General features: G+C 51.4%; 1 protein-coding gene across 1 annotated transcript; it reads right to left on the reverse strand.

Annotated features, from left to right (window-relative positions):
• Positions 1 to 225: 225 nt before the first annotated feature.
• Positions 226 to 16,354, reverse strand: Dio1 (iodothyronine deiodinase 1). Its single transcript, XM_021661282.2, has 4 exons — positions 15,975 to 16,354; positions 7,237 to 7,380; positions 3,786 to 3,985; positions 226 to 1,233 (listed from the first exon to the last, which is right to left on the reverse strand). The coding sequence occupies exons 1-4, from the start codon at positions 16,309 to 16,311 to the stop codon at positions 1,141 to 1,143; spliced, it is 774 nt and encodes a 257-aa protein (XP_021516957.1). The 5' UTR covers positions 16,312 to 16,354; the 3' UTR covers positions 226 to 1,140.
• Positions 16,355 to 16,573: the final 219 nt, after the last annotated feature.

The following is a 16,573-nucleotide window of genomic DNA, read 5'->3' on the forward strand; positions in this document are numbered from 1 at the left end:
AAATGTTTCTCATGTCCATCTCTCAACCCCTTTAAAGGTACTTTGTTGTGATGTGAGCAGTGATGTCCCTTCCACATTTCCCAAGACGATTCCACTTTTGACAAGTGTTCTTCCAGAATGGGGCTCCTCCAGCAAATGATGCTTGAGCTGATTAAATTACATGGGGGCTCTCATAAAAGACAGCGCGAAAAGAAGATGCAAGGATCACACTGAAGCCACTCAGAATAGCCTGACAGGTTTTAATTGTTGTTAGCTTGTTGCATCTAATGACATTTTTAGAAATCAAGTCACAGCTGTGTGCACTTTACACTGTGACCGTCATAAACAAATATGAAAAGAAGCAGTCACAACAGATGAACTGATGACTACCCATCAGTCTGACATCATCTAACACAAAGGACCAATAAGAGACTGTGAGTCAGGGGACAGAGTTCCAACAGGGCCTGAATGGCAGCTTTTGCTAGTGCCTGTAATTTGGTCTGGCCAACGTTATCAAGCTTTTGGGTCAATACCAGAGAGCCATATTTTGGTGAAATCTATTCGAAGACGGTAGAGGGAGATTATGTGTGGCCATGGAAACGCCTATCACTAATGATACCAACTGATTTCAGTCTTTCGGCCAGAAAGGGGTTTCTGTTGTCTTTGGTTCCCGCTTTCTCTGCCTTCAGTTCCTCATCTCTCATCAACAGGCGGAAATACGCCTCTTGCTTGGTACTGAGAAACCAGGTCAGCGTTTTAAATGATCGGTTCTATGAGCAGCAAACGTGGTTAGACAGGCTGCCTGAACGTGAGGGGTGCCATGCCAAAGCTCTTGACATCATCACGAGGGTCACTACACTTCAGAAGTCTGCCAGCTGAGCCCGAGGACCTCCCACCGGAAGATGCTGCGCACTGGATTGGGCTCCGCTGTGGGAGCAGTGTGGAGAACACTCACTTTTGCTGACAGCTCGGTATAGCTCTATGCTCTGGTTGTAACAATTGGTGGTGATCGTGTGCTGTGAGCTGTATTGCCTTCTTGGGAGTTGTTTAGATCAGAAAGAATCTGTGCTGCTAATTCATCTGGGAACAAGGGTCAAAAATAAAAGACACCTGGACTGGTGTGGGCGAGAACCAGGTTTGGGGAACCCTCCGGCTGCTCCCCTAGAGCTGAGGCGCATGTCCAGGGGAAGGGCAGATCTCTTCCAGAACAGCGCGGACTTCCTCTGGATTGTAGTTCCAAGGGCCGGGTTTACCCTGCAAGAGAGATGAGTCACACGTTGAAGGTCCCACTATATGCACGATGTTTGTCTCTGAGGAGTGGCTGAGAGATCTGGGCTAATGATATCTACATGGGAGTTTTAAAAGGGCAGATACAGCCTTGAGGTAGGTCAGGTCACTCGGGGAAATTGGGAGAGTGGGCACCAACACTTAACCTGAAGCCTGGAAGGGAAGTAGGAGGAAAAACAGGTGAAAATTGGGAGAAGGGGAGCAAACCACAAGCTTTCATGTTGCGTTCTTTCTACAGAACCCCCTCTAGCTCTTCAGACCCTCTGGCCTAGCTCAGTCCTCTTCATCCCAATTTGGGCAACTGTAGTACTTCCCTTACTCAGTCTCTGCTCCCTCTGTCCTCTCTCCATGGACACTAGTGACCTTTCTAAAGTACAGATCTGATCAGATCTTGCCTCCCCTGTTCAAACCTGCTATGGTTCTTCTTGGCCTTTGGAGGAAGATGATTTTTCTTGGTCCAGAACCAGACCCTGGTCATCTAAATGCTTAATTGCCTACTCGTGTCTTCCCCTCATGTGCCTTCCACCCTGCCCACCTGCTTCTGATATCCTCAACAAATTTCCTTCCCCAAGCTTGCATGGCTGACTCCTTACAGTTCAAGGCCCAAGCTGGCCACAAACCTCGTGGTCTGAGAGCCAGATTGATTTTGACACCCCATGCTCTTTCATTTACATCTTCTCCTTAGCATCTTTGGTGCTCTGATAGCAGAGTCAAATTATTGGGGAGTCAAGAATTCTATCTAGCTCATTAACAGAAAAGCCTGCTGGCTCCCTACAGCACTCAGAACATTGTTCTCTCTCTGTCTCTGTCTCTCTCTGTGTCTGTGTGTGTGTATTTGTGTATATGTGGAAGTTAGAGGCCAACCTTGGGTATTGCTCCTCAGGAGTCATCTTTTAAAACTCTCTATCTGGGAAGGGCAGATGTGTACACTCCAAAGCAAGTACTCATGGACTCCAGGAGGAGGCTTGAGATCCACTTTGGAATTACAGGTGTTTGTGAGCGGCCTGACGTGGGAGCCGGGAACCAAACTCAGGTCCCCTGGAAGAACAGTACCTGCTCTCAACTGCTGAGCCACCTTTCCAGCTCCAACCTTGTGTTTTGAGACGTGGTCGCTCACTGGTCTGGGGCTTACCCAGAGATCTGCCTGTTTGCAATCTTGGCTTTCCAGTAAGGATGTTTGTGTAAGAGTTGTCAATCCAGGACAATTTCCAGCTGCCTGTTTCCAGTTCCTAGCATGGGATTGCAAGTGCATGCCACTGGGCTCAGCTTTTTTCACATGGGTTATGGGTATCAGATTCAGATCCCTATGTTTGTGTGGTGAGCTCTTTCATGACTGATCCTTCTTTCCATCTCCACTACTCCTGTTTGTATCTTTCTTAGCCTCCATACTATGGGTATATTGAAGTAAGGCAGGAGTCACTTAAAATTCATTCTGTGTTTCAATTACCTACACAGGGCCTAACCCAGGATATGGACTCCAGGGCCCAGCTTGCCTCCATTATGCTATCTTAGAATGAGGTCTCAGGAAGAAGGGAAAATGGGTCTTCAACTGTGACCCTTGCCTCTGGGGTTCATCGTTTCACCTGCAGGCTGGAGAGCCACCTTGGCATCTATGTGGTTAGGCATCCATCGTCTATTCTCAAGGGGTAAAGTCCCTTCAGAACTACACAAGGTGTATCTACTCTCTAGGTAGACCAGTTGTACCTGAGGAACTATGGCTATGGTTATCTTCTTTGTCCTAACCAGGCAGAAACCTTGAGGGGGAAACAGTTGCTATGAAGCTGGGCAGACTTTCTTTCCTGCTTCGTTTCTAGCTTCTAGCCCCCAGACCCACTTCAACGGTGACAGCTTCAGAGCCTTCCTCTAATGCTTACCTGATGACCTTGGGCAAGCCATCCCTTCTCTGAGCATCACATATAAAGTAGAAACATTTCCCACTTGGCTTAAAGCCAAGTGCCAGTAAGATGGCTCCATGGGTAAATATGCCTGGTGCTAAGCCCAATGAACTGAGTTTGGTCCTTAAGACCTACCTGGTGAAGGAAGAAACTAACCCCCCCACACACACACACAATGGCATTCGTGTACCCTCCACAAAAATTTAAAAATAAAGGCTGGGCATGGTGGCTCAAGCCTTTAATCCAGCATTCGAAGGTTGAGGCAGGTAGATCTCTGTGAGTTCAAGGTCAGCCTATGTAGAGAGACCCAGCTTCAAACAAACAAACAAACAACAGGATATAAGGACTAGGTCAGACACTGGATGCCGAGGTGGCCAGGAGGTCGCCCCTCTAGTCAAATTCTGGCATGTTCATGGGCACTGCTTCATATTGCAGAAGGTGAAGACTGGTCTCATTTTGCAGAAGAGAAGACAGAAAGGCTTTGAGGTGAAAGGGCTCCTCCAGGCTGCATGCTGAGGAGTAATGGAATACAGCTGTCCCTATGCTGAAGTCCTTCCTCTTCTGCCCTTGTGATACCACCACCCCGCCTTGCCCTTCCTTGACCCTTTGACCCTGCGTCATCACCTTGTAGCGGATCCTGCCCTCCTGGACCACGTAGAGCCTCTCAGGCAGAGCTGCATAGAGCTGGCTGCTCTCGTTCTGCATCGTGTCCACCACCACAGGGCACTGGGGGCTCCTGGCCAGCAGCAGGTGCGCCGCCTGCAGGCGTTCCTGGAGGCTCCGGTGCTGCCTGATGTCCACGTTGTTCTTAAAAGCCCAGCCATCTGCAAGAGGAAGGTTAGGCTGCAGCCCCACAGACTTGCAAAGCTCCCAAAGTCTAGGCCCCACCTGCTTTCAACAGAAAGCCCCACAGAGCAGTGCCCAGTCAGAACTCAGCCAACTGTCCTGTTAGAGGTGAAACGCAAGGCCACACAGGGGCTATCAGAACCGAAGCGCCACCTGTGACGCTCAGTGACGGCCTCCGGACTTCAGGGAGAGACAGTCAGTTGGACAAAGTGTTTCTTGAGCTTTCCTCTGCATTTGAACCACTGGGAGGCCTTGTCAGAGGAAGAGCCAGGTAGAGTGTAGGGTGGCAGCTCAAGTATAGCTAGTTCCCAGAAGGCTGAGCTTGCTGGTGCTCAACTGCACTTAGAGGCAAAGGGGCTATCGAGGTGTGTGGCCCCCCACAACAGCCTGACTGGCATCACCTGAGAGCTTGTTAGTAATTGGAATTACTAACAGCCCAGCCCTGCTCTGGGCCATCAAGGAAGTGCATGTTTTCACACCTTTCTCCAGACTCTTACGCACTGGACAGTTTAAGGACACTGCCCACCTTTTGATCTCAGCACTCGGGAGGAAGAGGCAGGCAGATGAGAGTTTCACGACAGTCGGGACTACACTCGGAAGAACCTGTACAAAACACGAGCAAAACAAAACTAAAACCTACTACTCTGGAGTCTCAGCAGCTTCCCTCTCCTAACTATTTCTCAGCACAGTGTTCTTTCCAAAATGCAAACCTGCCGTTGTCCAACCCTGCCTACATGTTTTGATGGATCCTATCTCCCTCAAGCTGGATCTCAGGGTCCTGAAAGTCTCTCAGCTTTAAGGGTGTGGTGTGTCCCTGCAAGAAGGGGGTGAGGGACTGTGTTGCCTCTTGCTTCGCTCTCCCTGGGTCCAGCATGGGCTTGGGCACAGAGCAAGTAAGTGCCTGCTGCATACAGTTGAGTAACTCTGCAAAGCAGCCGCTGCCCTTCAGCTTCTGAAGTGGAGAAACAAGTCTGAAAGCTGACGGAGGTCACATGGCTGGCATGTGATGGATCAGAACCTACACCCAGGTCTAAAACCCAGCCTGTGCCTTATGCACCCTGTATAAACACGGGAAAGCCAGCCATCCGACTTCCCTGAGCCCCTAGGATTGGACTCTGGCTCTGTGTGTTTTCTGTCTGAGGTTCACGTCCAGTTCCATCTGACGGGCGAAAACAAGCATCTTAAAGTGGGGAGGAAGAACTGCCTGTGGTCCCGAGGCAAGACCCAGAGGTGACGATCTGTCAGGACAGCGACAGGAGGCTTTTCCTCAGTGGCTCAGGTGGCCGGGTCTGAGTTCTGGAAAGGGCGAGCAAGCCTTGCTTAGTCTGACTTCTGACTTCAGGAGGAATGCATCAGGCATGAGATCCGGGAGTCAGGACTGGGGTGACCCCAGCCCCACTGCAGCTAGCAACTTGTTCTTTTGGGAAGGATGGATGGGTCCTCTAGGACTCAGTTCCTCTAAGTGTGGTCCCTGGGCCAGCTGCCCCCCACTTTACATGGCCACACCTCAGCCCCCTTACATCCTAACAGGATCTCCAGGTGACCTTGCAAAAGCTGGAGGAGTCCCACCCCAGGACCTCATAATCAGATTTGGCTGAGCTGAGTTGTCATCTCTGGAACCATGAGAGCCCTATCTCTTCTCAGCTATGGAGACCACAGATCTCAGTGGACTGCGCAGGGCTAATGTCTCACAAAGAGATTCGCTGTGCCTTGTGCTTGAGCCTAAGCTGTTTTTTGTTTTGTTTTGTTTGTTTTTGTTTCTGCTTTTTTTGCTGTTGTTGTTTAGAGCAAGTGTTTCTGTGGGTTTTTTTGTTTGTTTTGTTTTGTTTTGATTTTGGAGACAGGGTTTCTCTGTGTAGCCCTGGCTGTCCTAGAACTTCATCTATAGACCAGGCTGGCCTGGAACTCGGAGATCCACCTGCCTCTGTCTTTGGAGTGCTAGGATCAAAGGTGTGTGCCACCCCTAACTGGCCCCTTAGCTGTCCTTTAAATAATGCATATGATGGAAAAGTTTAAATATACGTAAAGCCACAGAGAAGAGCAGGCTCATACCCGGGCCCTTATTACCCCACAATAGTGTAAATTGTCCCCAAAATGTGAATGGGACTGGAAGCTGCCTGACAAATGAACACAGTATTAAATTGAAAATTCTCAAGCGTTTGAGTGCAGAGAAATAAAAATAGAATAGGCTTCAGTTGGGGCCCTGGAATCTGTATTTCAACAAGAAACGCAGGCAGTTCTGTCTGCTAGGGCCTCAGTACCACACTGGGCTGTGCACCGTGCAGCCAAATGGGGTGAAAATGGTCAGAGATGTCTGTGCTCTCCACCTATAGGCAAGCCAGCAAAGACAGTGCAGCCTGGATGCCTGTTCAGCCAGTTTCCACGAGCTCTGACTGAGTCCTGGGTGACAAGGACTCGGAGAGCCTCTCCCGTCATGTGTAGAGGCGGGTGAGTCCCTCCCCTCCACCATGGAAGCCTTCTTCAAGCTCTGAATTTGAGACTGGGGCTAGATTGAAGGCTTCGTGAGAGCCAGGGAAATGGGATGTGCCTGACTATCCTGCAGCATTCAAGGACCGAAATTCAGCTGTTTCCTGCAATGATCTGTCCATCCATTGTAAGGAAAGCCTGTCGCACTGTTTCAGCTTCCTAAGAACAGAAACAAGGTCTCTTGTGTGCTGTCACGGTGACGCCATGGTTAGGGCTGGGCAAGAGACTGTGTGCCTCTTGCTCCTACTCAGGTCAGAGCTGTCCTACAGCAGTTTTCCTCAGACCAGGGCCAGTAGCATTGCCTAGAGCGCCACACAGATCTGTGAAGGTGTCTGCTTTAGCAGTGTCCCCAGGAGCATGAGGCATCACCAAAGTTTGATGAGCTGTGATCCAGACAGGACATACATGCCTTTGATCTTAGGATATATCCTGTTTTTCAGGATATAGCCTGAAAAACAGCTACATGGCAGCCATTTTCATGTGTGCCATGACAGGTCTCAATTCCTTGTCAGTGTTCCCAAGCCAGTTGTCCTCCCTTGAACCTCCCCGTCAGACTTCTGCTCTGTGTGCCCTTGTTGAAAGAAGACTGTAGAGGAATAGGCAGTGGGAAAGTCAGTGGAGGTCTTCTCCAGTGCTCTCTCCTCCTCTCCCTCCCTCCTTCCTCCTCTCAACTACAAGATGGGCTTGGATGTTGGGAGAAAGAAGAGGGTGGGAAGAGTAGGGGCAGGGGGTCTTTTTGTACCTGTCGCATGGGCTTCTTCGATGTAAATGATGAGGAAATCCACTTTGGAGGCAAAGTCATCTACAAGTCTCTTGAACTGGTCAAATTTGAGAAGAAACGAAGGTCAGGTGCAGCTGCCGAAGTTCAACACCAGGGGCCTGCCGCCTGCAACAGGAAGAAACCGTCAGGGGCCACAGCCTGTTCTTTCACAGGCGCCATCTTCCCTCTGCATTCAATTCTGTTCCTTCTGTCCCTGCGTGCTGAGTCCTGGGCAGCACAGTCAGGGCTGGCTTTTACCCCTGAAACCAGCCTCTCTCAGGCACCTCAATGACCACTGTAGGTGCTAGACCGTAAGCAAAATACTAAGAACCCTTTCCTGCAGACGGCAGTTTATAAGGCAGGCAGATATCCATCCTCCATGAGAGGTGATTGCCAATAGTCAAGGTTTGTAGTCCCCTCCCCCCACCTTTGACACAAGGTCTCACTATGTAGACCAGGCTGGCTTTACGCTCAAAGAGATCCTCCTCCTGAGCGCGCCAGCGTGCCTGGCAATTCCCTCTCGTTTTTACAAAGCGTCTGATGTGTGTGGGCTTGCCTTAGCCCCCACACCCAGCAGGTCAGCGGTGGAGTTACAGTGAAAACCAGTACTTGTGAGCCAGTACTCTTTCTATTAAAAGCACCTCGGTTTCCTCAATAGACACGATGACACATTCTCTCCAGGGCAGTTCAGAGCACTTTGATCTTGCAGAGGTTCCATTTTCAGCACCCTTCCAGGGCTCTGACACGCTCTTTTGGTGCTTGAGGAACCAGGCACACAGGTGGGGCACATACCTACGCGAAAACACTCACACATACGTGTAAGATAAAAACTAAATCTTAAAAGAATACACACTTTACAGGACCGTTATAAAGGTTAAGTAGACTAAGGCCGATGAGGGCTTACTATGGTGCCTGGCCCATAGGAGATGCTCAGTAAACACTCACTACTGCGAGGAGCTTGTATCTGCTCCTTGAGCTCTGAAGGAGTGAACCGGTGGAGAGGGCATCCCAAAGGGGAGCAGGGATAAGGCCTGCTGCAAAATAAAAATCATCAAAAGTGAAGCAAGGGCTGCTAAATTTGCTCTCCAGGTTCCTCATGCCTTCTGTGGTCTCCCTCCTCACCAGGCACGTGTTTTAGTTAGCTGCTACTTAATGCCATACTCCCCTAAGCCCAAGGATGTCGGAAGGGTGACAGTAGGCCCCTGTGGTCACCTTGCAGCCCCCAGCTCAGGGTGCTTGTGCCTGTATCTCCCCTCTCCTCCAGCCACCACTCTCAGCCAGGAGCACAGAAGCTGACCCAGCAGCTTCCCCCCCCCTTACCTACCTGTCCTTCCTCCCACTGGGCATCGCCTCTTCCATTCCTGGATGTTCCAAGCATCTCCATGGGGCAGAGGCTGACTGACCAGGGGCCTCTCCCTCCAAGTCTATCCCAGGCACTTGCCAGATTGCACTGTGTCAATGTCAGTTCACGATGGGAAGAGTACCCTGCCAGGAGTCGCCAGAGGATGCCCACCCTAGATCTTGCCCTCCCTATTCAGTGATCTGGCCCCTTCTGGCAGAGAGTGGCAGCAGTCGCTGTGGGAGCAGAAAGGCACGCCCAGAGATAGAAGAAGGAGTCTTGGCCAAGCCCTCAGAGATCATCCGTTAAACCCACCAGGCTTCACAACTAAATGCAGAGTCAATGATGAAGTCATAGTTGGACATAGTGGTACAAGCTTGTAGTCCCAGAACTGTGGAGCCCGAGACAGGTGATTGCTGCAGGATATTGGGTCACACTGTGAACCCCAACACTGTGTACTGGAAAAAGCCTGTTTCTTGCTATGGTGTGACTCAGGCCTAGCATACGCCTTTAATCCAAGAGCTAAATAAAATCAACCGTAGGTTAAGAGATGGAGCACGCAGCCAGGGAGTGAAGGTAAGGAAACAGAAAGGAGGGGCGTTGAGTTAGGGTATTTAAGACATCGTGGAGAAGGAGAAAGGGCTTTTTCCTTCTGGGATGTGAGCTGAGGAGGAAGTGATTTTTTTCTTCTGTGACTCCGGTGGAATAGGAAGGTCAGCTGGGTACTTTCTCTGCCTCTCTGAGCTACGTTTCTCTGTGTAACAGCCCTGGCTGTCCTGGAACTCACTCTGTAGACCAGGCTGACCTCTAACTCACTGAGATTCACGTGTCTCTGCCTTTGGGGTGCTGGGATTAAAGGCAGGTGCCACTATGCCCGATAAAATAGAATGTTTGGGATTTTCTTTCTTTTTAACAACAGGTGATTGCCATGCGTTTGAGGCTCCAGTCATGTAGTGAGACTCTGTCTCACCATTCCACCCTCCAAAAGAGAAGAAATGATGAGGAATCTCAAGCTAACTTGCAGAGTACTGATCCCCACGCATGAGGCTTTTCTCAGTGTGAGACCCTGTGGGTCTCATGCCTGTGAAGCCAGCTCTGGGCAGAAGCCTTCTGTAATTTCTCAGCCAAAGCTGAGGAAAGCCCTGGGGAGCCGCTATTGTGCCCTGAGGTTTCTGTGGCTAAAGCTGAAAACCTGTTGAGCCCTAGCCACACGTCTGTTGGAGGCCAGCTGCCCCCCTGCACAGTGACATGATCTATCTGAGCAGCCACCCAAGCTGCTCCTTGCTCCTAAGGGTTCATAGTCACGGCCCCCATTTTGAGCACATTCATGTTCTGTCTATGAGCATTTATTCGGATTTACCTATGCCAGGCTGGCAGAAGTCAGCAGACGGGGAAGCCATCAGGAGTCTGCCTCCACGTGGTGTGAGGTTTGTTTACCAGGGAGACTGGCCACAAGCAAGTGAGCAGGTAAGAGACGCGTTGGGAAACAGATAAGTGTTATGAAAGAGATAACAGAGGAATGGCCCACTGCAGACAGGGGCGGCAGGGAGGGCGCCTGGGGAGCTGCCATTCAGCCTCAGAGGTGATGGACAGGAATAAACCAGCCCCGGGGAAAGGAAGAAGGGCATTTCAGGCAAAGGGAGCCAATGTGCAAAGTCCTCAAGGAGGGACAAAGCCCAGTTTGTTTAAGGACTTGCAAGACCACTGTCTGGATCCTGGCAGGGGAGCACCAGGGCAGGGTTGGCAGAGTCTGCAAGAGCTGCTGGGTTTTATTCTAGCTGTGGGGGGAGGGGGGAGAAAGCCTGGAGCTGTCAAGCAAGGGTAGCGGGTGTAAGCTCTAATCCTTGCCCGCCTGCCTCCTTCATCTTTTTTCCTCACTTGGAACTTCCTCTTCTGTGTGTCACTGGTGTGCCCAGCCTTGCTCTGTGGAAGACAGGAGAAGCAGGTATGCTCTCAGCCCCAGCAGCCAGGGGCAGGCAGCACCCCCCAACCAGGTGTTCTGTTCTGGAGTCGCTGAGATAGAAGGGCTCATTCACAGCTCGGTGGCCGTTCCCCTCAGGATGGCGGTGGACATCCCAGCCACGGTGACCGCAAGAGCCGGCTGAGTGTTGGTGTTAAAAGACAGTTCATATCCAAGTCTCCAGATGCTTTTAGTTCTGGGGAGCCCAGCCTTCCTCTCATATGTTCCTTGGTGTGTGTGTGTGTGTGTGTGTGTGTAGGTAGGTAGGTGTGTGTCTATATACATAGGTAGGTAGGTGGGGGGGGTAGGTTTGTGTGTGTCTGTGTATCTGGAGGTAGGTGTGGGGGTAGGGGAGTATGTGAGTGTGTGTGTGTGTGTGTGTATGTGTGCCTGTGTGGAGGTCAGAAGATGACAACTTACAAGAGTCTATTCCTTCTTGCCACCATGTGGATCCTGGGATTGAACTCAGGTTGTCTGACTTAGCTACAGCTACTTTTACCCACTGAGCCATTTTGACAGCCATCAAGTTGTTCCCTGACCTCCACACATGCACACTTGTGGAACACTCCTACCCACATACGTGGACATATATGCATACACACATAAAAATAAAAATCTAAATGTAATAAAACTATTTCTTCAAGCGGAACCAGGGTTGCTTGCAGGAACCCTTAGCTTCATGTAGTAGTCAGATTCACGCTTGAATGGCACATTGGCTGCTGTGTGGAGAAAAGACAGGGTGGGGATGGAAGACAAGAGATCATGGCCTTCTGACCAGTGTAGAGAAGGAGGAGAAATGGGGCGAGGAGGCTCTAATGTGCTACGCATTTTTTTTTTAATTCATTTACTTTGGGGCATTGCAGGAGATCAAACCCAAGGCCTCAAACCCGCTGGGCAAGAATTCTACCACTGATCTGTGTCCCCCAACTACTGTGCATTGAGTCTTTAAGTAGTCAACTAAACAGAGAAGCAAAAGTAGCTACAATTTCCTAAATTTGGGGCCAGCGAGATGGCTCGGAGGTAAGGGTGCGTGCTGCGAAGGATGACAACTTCAGTTTGATTCCCAGAACTCTCATGGCGGGAAGAGAGAACCCCCTCCTTAGAGCTGTCCTCTGACCTCCATATGTGCACTGTGGTATGTGTGTGTGTGTGTGTGTGTGTGTGTGTGTGTGTGCATGTAAACACATACAAACACACTAGGTAGATAAAGAGAGAGATAGACAGGTAGTTAGACAGACAGATAGATAAAGTAGATTCCTAAAATGTCAGCCTCCAGTGTGAGGAGAAGACAGGCTGGTTTCTCTGCAGATATGAAGCCCTCATCTGGTTCACAGACTACTCTCTAGGAGGCCCTGGGAGACCACAGAGCAGGGGGCCCTTCTGTGTCCCTGATGGTTCTTTCCCATGTGACCGGGAGGCCCAGGTCTTAGCAGGGGAGGCTCTGAGGCCAGCCACTGACATGTGGCTGGTCACTGAACTGTAATGACTCCAGAGACACTCTCTAGATAAGAAAAGTGGTTTCAGGTCAGGAAAGCTCACAGTGTTAGCTCTCTGGACTTCTGCTTTTAACGGGCAAAAAATTCAACAGGCCCTGGAAGAGACAGGAGGACCATCTGTTTAAATATCTGGAGTGTGGTCAGCCTAGCGATGAGCAGCGAGGGCAAAGTCTCAGCTTGGTGCCCTGTGCCCCTGGCAGCAGAGAGAGGAAGCATGGGCGCTCGCGGCTGGCACTGTGCTAGTGTCCACAGGTCACAGTCCACTCTGTGAGAGTGTCAGGTGAGGACGCGACGGTAGGCCTCCCGTGCTGTGTAAATAGGAAAACAATTCTAGAGTGCAACTGGACTGGGCTCACACTCATGCCTTCCCTTCCGGGTCAGCTGAGGCTCTCTCCATAGAGAAGCCCCTTTTATCGTTACCAGGGGATCCCTGCTCTGCGTGCCTGGAGACTGCAGATCCACAGTCCGCTCTGTGCGTGTGTGAGGTGTTCAGGAGCATGTGCATACCGCACACAAGTGTCCTTGTTCAGGGCCGTGCAGAGGCTCAGAGATGCCCAAGACTCTCTGGGAGGCCTTGGGGTCTCGTTCAAGGGTAGAAAGCAGGCCTGAAGCGCCCGCTCTTGTCCCGGCTGTCCTGAGAACCTGCTGCAGGACTCTGAAGAAACTCCTCACCTTGCCCTGAAACAGTGAAGATTCCTGGAAGGACTCTTCCTGGCCTCCAGATCAGTGAACCGAGCCCCGTGTTTATAGCCAGGGCCTCCTGCAGAGCGTTTCAAAGGCCTGGGAGGGTTATGGGATGTCCTGGGATTGATCTTGGTAACTCTGTTTGGAGCCTCCCCCCAAAACTAACCGGCACCTTCAGGAGTGTATGAGCCCTCTCCTACTCTGGCCCCCATGACCTCAGGAGCACCCAAATTTCCTAAATTTGGGGCCAGTGAGATGGCTGGGAGGTAAGGGTGCGTGCTGCGAAGCCTCTCATGGCCGGAAGAGAGAACCCCCTCCTTTGAGTTTCCACACCTGGGAGCCCAGCTGCCCCTGACCTCTGTCCTGAGCTGTTCCCTGAATTCTTGTCCTCATCTGCCCCAGGGCTTCAGGGCTGCTAAGCTCTTCCGTGTCTTTATTCCCTCCAGCTTTCTTTCCCCAGTCACTCTGGCATGGGACCTAAGCTCTCCAGAACCTTCTCCTTTTCTCCAGAACCTCCTCCTCGCCCATTCCATCTCTCCCTGTGGGCTGTGAGGTGTGTTAGGGCAGAGGCCGTGTCGTTCATCTGTTTCATCAACGTCTCCGAGTGCGGGGCCCACTGAAAGTCAACTCCATTTTACAAATGAAGGTTAGGTGGCCTGTCTCTGCCTCTTGCTTCGTTTGCTCTCTGATACAGCAGCAGGGATCAGGGACAATCAGCGTACACTCCCTTTTTCCTTTCTGAAAAAGGATGTGTGTGTGTATGTGTGTGCACACACGTGTACTCATGCTGGAGTGAGTGTGTATGCACGTCTGTCCAGGTGCCTACAGAGACCAGAAGAGGAATCTAGAGCCCATGGAACTATCATGGTAGGCAGTTGTGAGCTGCCCAACATGAATGCTGGGAACCAAATCCAGGCTTTCTAGAAGAGCAGCAAGCTTTCTCAGCTGTGGAGTCACCTCTCTGGTCCACTACGTCCCACTTCCTTTAATTCAGTCAGGGTCTCATGTAGCCCAGGCTGGCCTAAGACTCTCTGGTAGCATGACCTTTGAACCCTGGATGACAGGGTTCCAAGACTATAGGTGCCTGCCATCATGCCTGATTTGCTGAACGCTCTGGTTTGTTCTTACTTTTGTACTGGGGATCAAACCCAGCGTCTTGCGTGTGCTAGGCCAGCCAGCACTCCACCTCTGAGCCATGTCGCCTGCCAGGAGTTTTGGAGACAGTCTTATTATATACCCCAGGTTGGCTCTGCCCCTGTTGCCTGAGTGTTGGGACAGCAGGTGTTTGCCACCACACAGGGAAAACTGAGTCTATTTTAACCAAGAGAGGACAGTTAACGGATACAAGTGGATTATGTGAACTGGCCCTCGGGCAGAGGGCTCCCCGGGGCCTGATCTTCTGGTTGACATCCAACAGTACATTGTTCTGTCCCAGCAGTGCCTGGTACACAGCAGAACAGTGTCCAAGCTGCTGGTCCCACTGCTCTTATTCTCAGTGCTTATGGCTAACTGTTGGCTGAATAAATTAAAGTCCTTTTCACGTTATGGTTTCAATTCATTAATGAGGAGGGAAAGAGAGAGAGAGAGACTCTTGGCCTTCCTCTTCTATTTTGAACATTCTCCTTCTCAACTAATCAAAACCATATTTATGAGCTCCAAACACACCTCCTCCAGGCAGCCTTCCAAGTCCTGCGGGCGGTTAGGTCCTTCCTGCACCCTGCACTTCACAGGACCGTTAAATCTGCTTGGTCCGTTCATCTCTGCTGGGTGGCCATAAAGCCTTTGCCTCTAGGAGCAGAACCTTGCCTGGGCTCCTGATGTCTAGCTGAGGCTCCGGCACACAGGGACGTTCTCTGAATGTTAGGGTGCACTGAGAAGCGGGAGGAGAAGGCTGGTCTGGTACTCAGTCAGCTCATCCTCTCTATTCGCTCCACTCCCCTTCCAGGATGAGGGGCCTCAGCTAGACCAACATTTCCCAAAGGAATCAGCACCATAATCAAAGGCAATCCTGCCAGAGAGAAGTGTGTGTGTGTGTGTGTGTGTGTACAGATCCGCTTCTAAGCCTCAGAGCCTTTCTGGACCTTTCATTGGCTGACACAGGATGTGGACAAACTCTTTTGACCAGGGAGCTCTGTGTAGAGATGCTTATCTGAAGAACATGCTTCAAAATGCACTGGCTTATCCCCCTGCCTCGGAGCCCTGCAGTTAACTGAGTCAGATACAGCTGCTGGTAGGAGCAGGGGGAGCCGGAGCTGGGCAGGGAGAGGCAGTTCTCTGAGAGAAGGGGTGGGCAGGGAGACAGCCTCTCCCTCACTATCGGGGTCCGGGGATGAGGCACGAGAGCTGGGCCCTGGTGCTTAGGGGAAGGTGCCTGGCCACACTGACAGGTGGCCACAGATCATTCCATGGTGTTAAGCCAAGGCACGTGGAAGCCGGTCCCAGGATGGACAGAGGCCCGCATTGGTCTAGCGGAGTTAGCACGAAGGAATCTTGGAAATAATGTTGGGGTGAAAAATCCAAGGCTGATCAGGTTGAACTGTGAACACCAGTCTGGGCCCAGGGCTCCTCTGAACAAGGAAGCATGAGGCTGCAACGTGCTTTGGGTCTTAGGAAAGAGTGATCTGGCGGCAGTCAAGTGGGGTCGGAAAAGAATAAGGAGAGTAGACAGACCTCAGGGAGAGGAGCGTTGAGGACTAGTTAGGGCCTCTGGCACCCAAAGCAACCCTTTTTGCCTGATGGGGAAGAGGATAGAAAGCTAGGAGACCTTCAAGAAACTACTGCTGTGTGCCCATATCAGACATGGGGCACCCTGGGAGGTTATTGGTCCCCGGCTGGCAGGTGAAACTTAGGTACCCACATAACTGCAAACCTTGAGAGTCAATAAAGCAAAGTTTAGGATGCTAGTTGGCATATCAAAAGGGTAACCTGGGGAAGTCAGGGCTGGGGCTCCTTGCAGGAAGTGGCGCTGTATGTCAGAATGGGGGCTGAGAAGGATTTCATCAGATGAAAGTGAACTGCCTACATCCAGGGGCTGGAAGGCGAGAGTGGATGGCTTGTGACATAAACCCCGGAAACATGCCAGCCAAGAGAGTAAACCCGGGAGGATTCCATCGCTGAGAGGGAGGACAAGACCCCCCCCCACACACACACAGAATGGTTGGAGCAATGATAGGATGTTTAGTGCTTTCAAAGGCATCTGTCTGCCCCACCCAGTCCCACTGTTCCAAGCCCCCGAGCTCACCTCGAATGAAATCCCAGATCTGGCACTTCTGTCCTGAGAGGCGGACCACGGTACAGTTGGGGGCCAAGCCCCCAGGCTTGGCCCTGTCTTCCAGTCTCTGCCACCGGACCTTTAGAATGAACCAGAAGTACTGGATGCCGAAGAAGGTCGGGACCCAGTTGTCGGGGGAGAATCGGGGATTCCTGGCCATCCCCGTCTTTTGGCCCAGGGCCAAGATGCTCTGCTTGACCCTCCCTGGGAACAGTGTCATCAGCACCTTGCCCACAGCCACCTCGGTGGCCACCTGCAAGAATATCGCCAGCCTCTTCAGCCACAGCCAGAGCTGGGACAGCCCCATCTCAGCGTGGGGCAGAGCTGGCTCTGAGGAATGACTGAGAGGCCCCAGCCAGATAACGAAGGGGCGGAGCTGGACAAAGGTGCAGGGCCCAATAACCAACGCTGACAAGAGGACCATTCCAGGACAGCAGGTGTTTGCCTTGCTGTCAAGCGGACGGAAAATTCCAAATCACAAGCACAGAGGCCTCTTTAGTATAATCATCTTCCTAGATTCTCTGTTACGTTTTGAGAGACGCTGGGGTTCCCTTTGACTTTTTTTTTTT

Source organism: Meriones unguiculatus, chromosome 12, assembly GCF_030254825.1.
Source record: "Meriones unguiculatus strain TT.TT164.6M chromosome 12, Bangor_MerUng_6.1, whole genome shotgun sequence".
Taxonomy (NCBI): Eukaryota; Metazoa; Chordata; class Mammalia; order Rodentia; family Muridae; genus Meriones; species Meriones unguiculatus.